This window comes from Aotus nancymaae, unplaced genomic scaffold (genome assembly GCF_030222135.1).
Source record: "Aotus nancymaae isolate 86718 unplaced genomic scaffold, 86718_ANA_hifiasm-v0.15.2.pri h1tg000079l, whole genome shotgun sequence".
NCBI lineage: Eukaryota > Metazoa > Chordata > Mammalia > Primates > Aotidae > Aotus > Aotus nancymaae.
Genome location: NW_026988494.1, coordinates 15,370,793 through 15,383,502, shown reverse-complemented (window position 1 = coordinate 15,383,502; position 12,710 = coordinate 15,370,793). Strand labels below are relative to the sequence as shown.

Genomic DNA, 12,710 nt, shown 5'->3' with positions numbered 1-12,710 from the left:
TAGTGAGTTAAACTGTCAGAGCTTTGATTTTTCTTTCATGTGTGTCTGGGCAGGTCTGCAAGCCTCAGGTAACGCCCTTTTTCCTTCTCCCTGGCTTACCTTTCTTTGCACCTGTCCACTGCAGGCTCCCAGCGGCTTCCAAGGAGTCCAATTCTTCTCTTCTTTTTCCTCCTACCGATGCCCTCCTTCCTCTCTCTCTCTCTCTCTCCCTCCCCGCCTTCCCTCCTCCTCCCTTCCTCTTCTATATACCTGCCAAGTTGGGCTCCTTTTAGCGCCGATCTATCACTGCAAAGCTCACATCAAAGGCGGTTGCAGGGCTGCAGCTGAACAGCATCACCAATGTCCCAAAGACAACCCCAAAGAGGGGCCTCCACTGCGCCTCCTCGAAGTTGCTGGCTGGATTTGGCCAAGTGCAGGAATGATTTTTGCTAGGGCATGGATGGAGAAGAGCCAAGGGCCTCTTTTGGTCACTTCCGAAGAGCAAAAACGTGTTGAGAGGAGGCCGGTTTAAGATTTCAAACAGAACCTCCCCAGCGCGCATGAAAGGACTTGATTAGCATATGTCAAGAGGACCCACTTATATACTCGGTGTGTATGTACACAGGACTCTGATCTGATCAGTTTGCGGAGTTGGAGCCCCAGCCCCCAGCCCCAGTCCTAGTATTGGCAGCGGCAGCTATAGATATTTCGGCAGAGCCAGCAGCCGGCTCCCACCTACCCAAGGAGAGAAGATCGCTCCAAGACAGGGAGTGCTTCCCTGCCATTTCAGTGCAAAGTCCCTCCAGCGACCTCAGAGGAGTCACCGGGCCTTAACTTTTTGCGCTCGTTTTGCTATAATTTTTCTCTATCCACCTCCATCCCACCCCCGCAACACTTTATTGGGGGTGGGGTTGTGTTCCGGATCTCCCCCTACATGGCTCCCTTAGCCGAAGTCGGGGGCTTTCTGGGCGGCCTGGAGGGCTTGGGCCACCAGGTGGGCTCGCATTTCCTGTTGCCTCTTGCCGGGGAGCGGCCGCCCCTGCTGAGCGAGCGCAAGAGCGCAGCGGAGCGGAGCACGCGCGGCGGGCCGGGGGCTGCGGAGCTGGCGCACCTGCACGGCATCCTGCGCCGCCGGCAGCTCTACTGCCGCACCGGCTTCCACCTGCAGATCCTGCCCGACGGCAGCGTGCAGGGCACCCGGCAGGACCACAGCCTCTTCGGTACGTACCAGCATCCCGACCCCACCCCCACCCGCGCCCCAGCTGGGCTCCTCGTCCCCTCCCCGTGCACCTCCCTGCCAAGGGCGTCAGCACTGCGCGGAGCCCGGAGCTCCCCTGGACCCAACCGGTGCAAGTTGCAGGCTGGGGCTGAAGGGCGGGCCAGAGCATGCACCGGCAGAAATTTTCCTGCTCGTTTGTTGCCGCAGCCTCTAGCAAGGCAGCAGCTCCAGACGCTGGGGGCGGCAGGAGAAAGGGTGGGCGCTCCGCAGGCTCCTTCCTGCCTTCCCCTTGCTCTTCCCACTGCCAGGGACACCAAGACCTGGTGCACTCGGCATCATAGTTCTGCACTGCTTACCTCGCAGGCAGTGTAAAAAAAAAAAAAATCCCTATATGTTTTTCTCCGATTTCCTTTCTCATTTCCCCCCATGCCTTCCACTTTACAAAAATTAACTACAGGAAGCACTGCGCTTCTTTAAACATGCCCCACTGTTACGCAGCTGATTATGCACCCGGGGCTGCTGCTCGCTCAGGTCGTTGCTCTTGGCTTGGGTGGCGAGCATTTACGCGTCTACCTAGAGACTTGCAAATGTTCGCTCAAAGAGGTAGCACATTAACTTTGCGTGGGCAGCTTCGCTACCGTCGGGCTCACCTGTCTGAGATTCTCTGAGCTCCTAAGTTCTATCTGAGTGAGAAAAGAAAAGGAATGGGGGAGGGGTGGGGGAGGGGGAAGACTGCCCGGCTACTGAGCATGCCCAGTTTTTCAGCCAGGCTCCTCTTTAGAAATTGTGCAACCTGAAAGCAAGGATCTTGGTGTTGACCTTAGGAAAGAGGAAATGGGAAAACGAAAGAAGATATGGGTGGGAACACAGAGGGACGTATTTCAGAATACCTCCAGCAGTGCCTGGGAAGAGAAGGGGTTAAAAGAAAGAAACAAGCAAAAGATTGTTAAGGCAGTGTCTGTTAAGGTACTAGATTGGGAGGGTCTCTCCTGTTAATGACTTCCTAACTAGCTGTGTAACTAGAAAGTGCCCTCATCAGTCTGAGGCTTCTTTTCTGTACAAAGATGGGGTTAAATTATATGATCTCTTTTAGGTGCTCTGCGGTTCTAATATCCCAGGATCTTTCCCCCATAGCTGAAGTTTCCATTCTATTAGAGTTAACCAGCAAGCAATCTCAAAGGATTTTGATCCTCAGATATCATTGGAAAAATCCATTACATTTTTAAAAAAGATTCCATTAATTTGTCAGCCACAATCCGTAGTGCAATGGCATTCTTTGAGAATCCACCCATCTCTGAATGGCCCTCTCTTATCTCATCCTCACTGCCTTGTTCTTATGATTATTCCTTTCTTGGCTTGTAGGACTCATTAAAACTTTGGAGAAGTGTAAATCTCAGTTTGATGGGGGCATTTGTAACTCTAGATATAGAAATAAGCATGTGGTGGTCGTTTGGTAGCACTTAAAGGCTTAGAAAATTGACTTTTTAAAACCCACATGTTTGCAGCTTCCACTGATCTCTTCCAAATTCCCATTGACCATCAGTCAAGAGTGTCATGACCTAGTGGCCAACCTGGGGTCACTTTTAGAAAGTGGTTTTTAAATTGAAGAGGCTTGAGATTTTTTTAACTCCTGGCCTTGGGCAATCTTTCCGCCTTGGCTTTCCAAAGTACTGGGATTACAGGCATGAGCCACTGTGCCTGACCCTGCGATTTCCATTCTGAAGAACTTTGCTGACACCAGGTGGCTCAGTTCTCTTGTCTTTAAAGATGACTTCACTCCACTCGTCATAGAAAAATCTTCCAACTACCAGAAAGATTTAGAAATAAACACAAATATGATAATACTTAAAGGTAGAGCAGGTAGAAGTTAAGCTTAGGTAATATTCAGACTTTCACCCTGGAATACACAGTGTAGTCTTGGAAGTTCTACTTGTAAGATACTTGTAATTAAACTGTAATCGCCTCAATAACAGAAAAAAACAGGTCTTTTCTGCTTTGTGACTGTTTATAAGACTGACCCTATGGGGAGAGATAAGTAAATATTTGTAAACTTGTTAAAATTCATTCATGGCATTTAATGGCATTTCTTTAGGAATGGAAGTTGCATATCAGAATTATTATCGTACTAGCACATTTTGTTTTTGCTAAACTTGTGTTAATTATTTAGTAGTTGGAAAAAAAAAAAGACATTGAATTTGTGCCAGTGTAAGTCACTCTATAGTGGGAGGCTATGTATAGGAACAAAATACTCACCGTTAAACAAAAGGAAGATAACCTAGATTACTCTGGGAACCAAAAGGAGTGAATGGCCTCCTTATGATATATGATAGTGTATCCTAGTGGTCTTCAATAGCTTAGACATCATAATGTACTACGAGAGAGTGTAGGTAAGAAGAAAATTTATGTTCAACCTATATAACATTGTATGCTTCTGTTTGTTTGCCTTCTTTTGCTAGTGCTTCACTTACTATTATTTTATTTTTTGATTTTTAAAAAACTCTTATCTTTGTTATCAGAGTGACAATTTTGAAAAACTCAGGGATGGCTATTTGAGATTTAAAGAAATAACTTTATTTTTTTTGCCAATTTTATACTAATTTGGTCATATCTGTGTATTTATAATGGAGATTTTCTGCACAGTAGTACAGTAGGAAGACTTTACCTAATACGTAAACATGGAATCATTTCTTTAAAAAAAAAAAGTTTAGCTTGAGATCAAACATATTTCTTTAAAGGCTTTTCCTTTATTCTCCACTATTCTCCATAGATTTGTCTGATGTGGTTGCATTGTGGGTTGACTCACCTGTTTATTATGATTATTAAAAAGGCTGGCTTTGAAAGTGATACCAGAAAGACAAAGTACCTCCAGGCCTTTTTATGGGACACTGGGCATTAGAAAATCTATCTAAAATCTGTGATTACCTCTTAAGGAAAGTTTTTCATGTCTGCTCTTTGTAAAGGAATTAGCTTGGTTGCCACCTCATATTATAAATAAGAAAGACTTGTCAAATCTCATTTAAGAATCAAATGATTACAAATTACTATGTGGTATACTATTTCCTCAAGGAGAGAAAGGATCAGAATTTAAAAGTGTGACTAAAATCTTTAAGAGGAAGACACACAAAAAACACGTAACCTCTTTCCCATCAGTCCCATGAGCCATTGCCAAATTATTTATGCCTGGTTATATATAAGTTTTTGAATATTGTTTAATAAAGTTAAAACTATTGCATATAATTATTCTAAGAACATATGTAATCTTTTGTCTTTCTACAACTACATATTTTTTGGCAAGATGACAGCATTAAGATAAGAATTAAAGTATAGGTGGTTTACCTTTTAGTTTTCCAAGAAAAATGAACACTTTATGAGATCTGTTAGATAATTAGCTTATATGGAAATTAAAGCTTTATTTTATTGTAGTTGAAAACTTATTCCATTCTACATTCTAATCACTTAATCAGTTCCTGTTCTTTGCAAGACAAGAGAATCTTAATGTTAATCAGATACTTAAAGGGAATTAAGTTGCATTTCAGCTACAGTACACTTTTTAATTTGAATGTAACATTCAATACAAAGTAACTATAAATTTGTAATTATATCCTGAATGAAATTACATTAATATATATATTTTCTACCAATTATGTTTTGGGCCTATGTTTTTGTATCTGGCAGGACTCTTTTGCTAATGAACTTGGCCGTGAGTTTGATTTTCCTTCACTCCCCACCTCCGTATTTGTCATTATGATGGCTGTCCCATGGAGTCTGAGCCTTCTTGCTATATCTTATCTTCTTTCTACGCTAGGCTTTCAATGAGGAATCCTGGCTCTTTCAAGCCACTTAGAGACTATTTAGCAGTGTATTGTTGCTGTAAGATCCTTGATAGCTCTAGTGTTCTACATGATCTCCTAATAGTTTGAAAGAGCTCATTTGTCTTGCTAAGAATCTATGTTTCTGCCAAAGAGTGAATTAGGCTTTGGATAGAATAGAGCCCTGCATATCAGCAAATAGTCAGATTCTGTACTTTCCCTTGGCCTTGGGAGTATCACGTGTCCAAACAGGAACTTGTACAATAAATCAAGAAATGACTTAAGAGCAAGAGTCAGGCTAAATGGTACACATTTATACTGTTTGTAGAGCTCAGGATGGGGTGAAGGGGTGAAGGTAGTATGCTATTGAGGAAGGCGGCTCCAAGCATAGAAAGTACAGCTATGCTTTTTCAGCAGAGTCGAAGAGGGAAGAATGAGACAAAGGCATTAGTCCAAAGTTTAGTGTGCGCAGAAAAAAAAAAGGGTGATTCAGAGGGAGACATTAAGTTTATAGTTTTTAAACTATGGTGTATCAGCATATTTAGGGAAGAGTTTTTGTTCTCAGTTTATCTACTGATAAATGGAAATAATTCTAGAAAGTTATTGATAGCAAATCTACTTGCATGCCAAATTCATTATATTTGGCTATCAGATTTAATGAATTATAAAGTCCTTTTTCTTCTCTGAACTATGCAATTTGATTTTAAAAATTATATAGCAGGAAACATAGCATGTTATATAATCTATAAAGTCTTGAAACTACTGTATTGTCCTCAAGAAACAGTGTCCTGAAGAAGGAACACTGGATTAGGGCTGAGAATGGAAGTTTAAGTATCAGTTCTACCAGTTACAAACATCATGTCCCTTAGGCAAGTCAGTAAGCCTTTCTGAACCTTAGTTTCTTTATATGTAAAATCAGGATAATACTATCTTCTCTATTTATTTTAAGGGCTTGTTTTTTAAGTCCAGATGAGAAAATAGAAACAGATGCCCTTTATTAACTATAAAACACTGTTATACCCAATAAGGGATGCTGCTGCTCCTAGAAACAGATTGATGTGATTTATTGTAAATAAAAACAAACAATGAATAGAAAATGGTTATAATTAACTAAGGGGATCATCGAAAACTGAGAATACCTCTATTATATACAATTTCTAATAATAATAGCTTCCATTTGTTGAATGCCTAAATGTGTGTGCAGAAAAAAATCCTCACCCATCGCCTTTAGGGAGGCATTTTATCCATTTTGCATATGAGGAGATTAAAGTTCAAAGAAGACAAATGACTTGCCTACTCAACTTAGTTAGTAAGTTCCTGAACTGGAATTTAAACCCAGCTCACTCTGGTGTAAGGCTTCACATCCTTCATATTATGCTACTGTTGTAGGACTTTCTCCTTAGTTCAGTTAAAAGCAGAGGTCCTTGTCACATGACCAGAAAAGAGTAGGCTCATGGACACATAGAAGGGTGAGAAAAATGGAATTTACTGGACGAAAAGAAAAAAAAATAAGCAAAGCAAGAGAGGTTTCTGTTACCAGGCCCTCATCTCACAGATTGAATCCCAGGTTACAGGAAAGGCCAGGCGCCTCCCTGTTGCAAAGAACGTGAATTTCCCAAGGCTCCATCCCATTGTCCTAGTGCGCTGGCTGGTCAGAGGTTCTCTGGGGTCCCCTTTATACTTGGCTCATATGATTAGCAATTTTTTTCTTTTTTTGTCTTTTTTCATCTGCCATAAAATAATTGCCTAGCTGTTTCTAGTTTACAAAGAACTTATACATATATATCATTACATTTAGCAATAATGGCCAACTTCTGTTACTATTTGGAAGATTTTTGTTAGTCATATGCTCATTCATAAATACAAAACATAATGTTTTTGTAAATTGTTTACATATGCAGGTATTTTGGAATTCATCAGTGTGGCAGTGGGACTGGTCAGTATTAGAGGTGTGGACAGTGGTCTCTATCTTGGAATGAATGACAAAGGAGAACTCTATGGATCAGTATGTATTATTTCTATTTTTTATTTTTATTGTAATTCTTAAAATAATGACTATCCAATATGTAATTAAAATGTCTACCAATAATGTCTGTTAGAAGAATATAAAATATACTTATGTAGAAATTAGAAATCTATATCCTGCTAAATCTCCATGTGTCTGGGCAAGAGTCTAGTAACCCAGTTATGTTTTTAAAAACCCCCAACCATTATTGATATTGATATTTGGCTATAGTATTTAATGAATTATAAAGTCCTTTTTCTTCTCTGAACTATACAAGTTAATTTTAAAAATTAGAATTTTTAAAATTTGCCTTCAGCTCACTAGCTCTTCCTACACATTATTTTCAGTCTTTCTAGCTTCCTCTGTATTTTAATCATTCACTCCAGAGACAGAGTTAAATGGGAGAATTTTTTTTCTTGCCATGTTAGACTCTCTCACCTTTATGTTTATTTAAGGTAAACTCTCTCTATCTGTTATCATCTTCCACAGCTAAATATACATCACTTATTTGCTGACCTTTGTATGTAGAAAATAAGTGAATAAAGTTGTGAGATATTGCAAGTACCAAGAGAAGATGGCAAACACACTGGTTCTTCTATGCCTGTAGTCTTAAAAATTACCATAGCCATGGGCTCACTCAAAGTTGTATTGGGCAATTTTTAACTTGCTGCTAGGGATAAGTGCACGTCTGTGAGTCTACTATGAATGTTTAAATATGGCACTTAAGTTATATTTTTCAGGTTAATATTTCATCAATATAAGTTTTATTTTTAGAACAAAGCTGCAATACCAACACAAGAATTAAAATAACAGGACAATATGACACCGTACCTTATATAACAGTATGGATTTTTCTCTTTCATTGTTAACATTTTTTATTGGTATACATTTGCTTATATGCTTTTACAAGAATTGATAAGACAAAAATATATGCCAGTATCCCACACTTTTTATGTGAACAATCTTCTCGAACTGGAAGTCTTTGTAATTATTTTTATGATTAAGCAGATGGCACTATCTAGTACCTTCTTTTTTCTTAAAAGTTCAACTGGAACCACAGTATTCAGTTAGAGTCTTAATATACACTGAGAAAAATTGGTGATGATATTGAAGTAGACAAATATTTGTCCTTTGTAAGGGTAAAACTTGTTTTTTCTAGGCTCCCTGTCAGGTCAGAACAAAGAAAAACAATGCAATGTATGATAATCGTAAGTGTAGAATTATAGTAAAATTAATAGAATTACAATAGAAAAAAATCATGCATACAATATTCATGTATATGTTAGATTTAAAAAAAGCAACTGTGGTTTATCCCTTAGTACAATATACAGTCCATTTTGAAAAGACGAAAAATCATTGGGCTTTTATCTTAGTAGTAAGAGATCCAGGTAAAGTTAATCATGGGGAATGTATCATCAGACAATTAGTAAATTCATGAAGAGAAGTTATATGATTTGGAGTGATGATCGTGAATTTGGAATTTGGTTCTTAGCGAGATCTTGAAATGTTCCAAGGTGAGAATAGAAGTTTGATAGGTAGAACTCTGGCATCTAATGATGGAAAAAGGTAAACTACAGGTCTGCTTGGTAGTGATGGTGGTAATAGGGTGATAATATGGGACATGAGAAAATTCAGGGTATTTATTAAGTATTTGAAAATAATATTGGGAATTGACATTTGACTTAAAGTTCTTAAAGGAGGGGTCCCCACCCCTGGGCCACTGACTGATACATGTCTGTGGCCTGTTAGAAACTGGGCTGCACAGCAGGAGGTGAGCAGCAGGCAAGTAAGTGAAGCTTCATGTGTATTTGCAGCTGCTCTCCATTGCTCACGTTACCACCTAAGCTCCGCCTCCTGTCAGATCAGTTGCGGGATTAGATTCTCACAGGAGCATGAACCCTATTGTGAACTGTGCATGCAAGAGATCTAGGTTGCATGCTTCTTATGAGAATCTAATACTTGATGATCTGTCACTGTGTCCCATCACCTCCAGATGAGACTGTCTAGTTGCAGGAAAACAAGCTCAGGGCTCCCACTGATTCTACATTATGATGAGTTGTATAATTATCTCATTATATATTACAATGTAATAATAATAGGAATGAAGTGCACAATAAATGTAATGCACCTGAATAATCCTGAAACCATTCTCCCTCCTCCTCCTGGTTCGTGGAAAAATTGTCTTCCACAAAACTGGTCCCTGATGCCAAAAATGTTGGGGACTGCTGCTTTAAAGTATACTGCCAGATGAAGTCAACTGCATGAAGAATTAGAGATAACATATGAACTAAAACAAAGCAAAACCAATTTAACCTTTTTCTTTCTTTGATGAGGATGTAGTGATAGGCAAAGAAATGAAAATACAGAGTTAAAACTTGCAAAGAAATTATCTCAAAGGTATTTTTTTAAAATAATAGTTATCTTCTCTGTTTCAGGAGAAACTTACTTCCGAATGCATCTTTAGGGAGCAATTTGAAGAGAACTGGTACAACACCTATTCATCCAACATATATAAACATGGAGACACTGGCCGCAGGTATTTTGTGGCACTTAACAAAGACGGAACTCCTAGAGATGGTGCCAGGTCCAAAAGACATCAGAAGTTTACACATTTCTTACCTAGACCAGTGGATCCAGAAAGAGTTCCAGAATTGTACAAGGACCTACTGATGTACACTTGAAGTGTGATAGTGACTTTATGAAAGAGTCGAACCACAGCTATTCTTTCTTATCACAGTTCCCATCATAAATAATAACCCAAGAAGACATTCAGAATATTAGAGTCTATTTTCTACTGGGAGACTGAATTTGGAAAGAATATTTAGAAAAAACAAAAAACCATTTTGACCAGAAATAGATGATGATCACTCTTTATAGATGGATTAAGTTTCCTTAGATACGTTGGCTCAGTCCTTACCAGTAGACTGAAGTCAATAATCTGTCAAGTTGTGGATAATGGGAACCCCTACATGGTTGCTGCTGGTGCCTCACCTCTCTGGACTATGTTTACTTTAAGATTTATGTTAAAAATAGAGACTTCATGTTGAAGAAATGGATTGACTTAGCTAGCCAAGACCATTGCTACATATATTCTGAGGACCTTGTAGAATTCACAGGTTATGGCATTATATGTTAAAACTAAACAAAACAAAACCTGAGTAAAACTATGAACTATGAAACATGCCACACCAAGACAGAACATTTTTTAAAAGAATGGACCTATTTATACATTTTCAATTTGAAAATATTTATTATATATTTATTTATTAAAGAGTTTATTTTTTACTGGGATATGAAGATAATACAAAGAGTAAAAAAGAACAAACATTTCTTTATTGTGCCGTTACTTTATTGTGGTGTCTTGCTTTGTAAAGAAGACATTTCTATACCACATTAACCATAGAGATTTTGAATTTCTTTTTAAAAACATAGCGTAGATTATATTTTTTATGCAATTAATTGCCTTGCCTTCTAAATGTAACATTGGTTCCTTTTGGCCCAGAAAAATGCTTTATTGATTTGTGTTAAATTCAACACACATTCAAAAGGGAATTAAACATTTTAATTTAATGTTTTGACTTGAAAGTTCTCCTATTTATACAACATTTAAAAAATGACAAAATTCTAAATGTCCTAGAGAAAGACTTTGGTATTTAAGGAACTTCTAATGTTGAAAAGTGTTGAACATTACAGTCAACTTATGTTTACTTATTTTCTTAATTCAGGGTGGCAAAGACCATTTCTTTCACCCAGTATGATTGTAGAAAGAATGAGTCTTTGTGGCACCTCTGTTAACAATGGTAAGTCCCCATCTACCTGAGTCTGGTATTCTTGTCATTATATCTGTTATTTAGTCATTTATTCAGTGAACATTTTTAAAAAATTTTTTTAATTAATTTTTTTTTTTTTTGGTTGAGGTAGAGTCTTTCTATGTTACCCAGACTTGTCTCAAACTCCTGGCCTCAAGTGATGTTCCCACCTCAGTCTCCCAAAGTGTTGGGACTATAGGCGTAAGCCACCATGCCTGGCACAGCAAATGTTCATTAAAGGCTACTATACACCAGATACTGTGTTAGGCTGTAGGGGAAATGGGGTGATTCAGGTAGAGGTGGGCCCTATATCATGGAGCCTAACGGCTGGTAGGAAGGACAGATAGTAAACAAATAAATAAACAAATAGCTTAACTATGAATTGTGATTTATTCTAAGAGGAAAACAAGGTTCAGACAAAGAAAGAACAAATTAAGGATGGGTCAAAGAAAGCTTTTCTAGGGAGATGACATTTCTGATGGGCCCTAAAGGGTAAGAAGGGGCTAGCCAGGTCAAGAGAAGGATAAGAACCTTCCAGGGAGGAAGGATAAGAACCCCAGTGAGTCTGGGGTTCCTAAGACAGGAAATAGCTTTGTGGCTGGAGTTTAGTGAGCTATTGGGAGAATGGCACGGATGAGTTTAGAAAGCTAAGCAGATACAAATTCTGGTAGATTTGTAGAAGTTCTGAGGTTTTATTTCCTGGTTTCCAGCAGTTGTCAATGCCACCGCCCTCATGGTTGAGTGTGTGGTCATGATAACAGGACCAGCTGCCACTCTTTACCAACCTGGAGAGCTGGGTAAGACATGGATTGTTGGCCTCTACCCCCAGAGTTTCTGATGTGGAGTTCTAGGATGGGGTCTAAAAATTTGTATTTCTAGTTTCACCTAGTTTCCTAGATGATGTTGACCACACTTTGAGAGTCACTAGTCTGGAACAGTGTTTCTAACGTTTAATGTATATATCAATCACCTAGGGGTTTTTATTAGAGGATGGTCTGGGATTTTGCCTTTTTATAATGTCCCAGGTGATGCTTGATGCTGCTAGATCTTGAAGCATACTTTGAATGACAAGACTATTGCTTTAATGTCATCTTATTTCTATATTCGTTCACCTTCTCATACTTACATAAATTAATGCTGATGTGTAGGGTGAGAGGAGAGAGTTCAACATATGACTTTAATAAAGCTATATGTGAATCTGTGTGTATGTGAAGAGTTGGGTGTGCACTCAGGTGTGTATATGGGAGAGATAGAGAATGAAATGGTTTAGCTCAAAATCTCTTGGTTTTATGAATATAAAAAATAATAAAAGTTTAGCAGTAGTAATTTAATAATCTTCAAAATAACTCCATTTTTACTTTTATTTCTAAACTAAAAAGTAAAAAAACTACTTTTGGTTCAATGTTTGACATCCATAGTTAAAATACACGCCCTAAAGCAAGCATTAAGCAAATATTTTAAGTCTTTTGCAAAATGGTGCTGGTGGCTAAACTTGTAACTATATATTGGCATCCATTCCTATGTCAGAAGAATAATTTGCCTTTGCTGAACTGCCACTATTTGAAGAAATGATTATTGGGTATCCAAAGAGATTTTACTTGATACTACTAAATGGAAGTGATATGTGAACTTATTAATTAACTTATACATGGAGAGATAAGAAGAATTTATTATCAAAGCAATATTTTGAAAACAATTTATTCTCAGGATGCTAGGGAGAGACATCATCTATTAGTTATTCTTTTTTTATCTTTATTTTTATTTTCTTCATTTAAAATGTAATATTAGTAATTATAAATTAACTTACATTTTTCATTGTATTTTTCTTGGAATATTAACTACAAATTGCCAAACTTCTCTACATTTTTTTGCAATGATAAGAGAAATCT

At 38.2% G+C, this 12,710-nt stretch overlaps 1 protein-coding gene across 1 annotated transcript; it reads left to right on the top strand.

The window, feature by feature from the left end:
• The first annotated feature begins 605 nt into the window (after positions 1–605).
• On the top strand, positions 606–10,578 carry FGF20 (fibroblast growth factor 20). Its single transcript, XM_012435259.2, has 3 exons — positions 606–1,199; positions 6,909–7,012; positions 9,448–10,578. The coding sequence occupies exons 1-3, from the start codon at positions 914–916 to the stop codon at positions 9,691–9,693; spliced, it is 636 nt and encodes a 211-aa protein (XP_012290682.1). The 5' UTR covers positions 606–913; the 3' UTR covers positions 9,694–10,578.
• The last annotated feature ends 2,132 nt before the right edge of the window (positions 10,579–12,710 follow it).

Coding starts and splice junctions, on each gene's coding strand:
- FGF20 (XM_012435259.2), top strand. CDS start 914: ATGGCTCCCTTAGCCGAAGTCGGGGGCTTTCTGGGCGGCCTGGAGGGC. Junction 1,200..6,908: donor GCAGGACCACAGCCTCTTCG/GTACGTACCAGC, acceptor TTACATATGCAG/GTATTTTGGAATTCATCAGT. Junction 7,013..9,447: donor AAGGAGAACTCTATGGATCA/GTATGTATTATT, acceptor TCTCTGTTTCAG/GAGAAACTTACTTCCGAATG.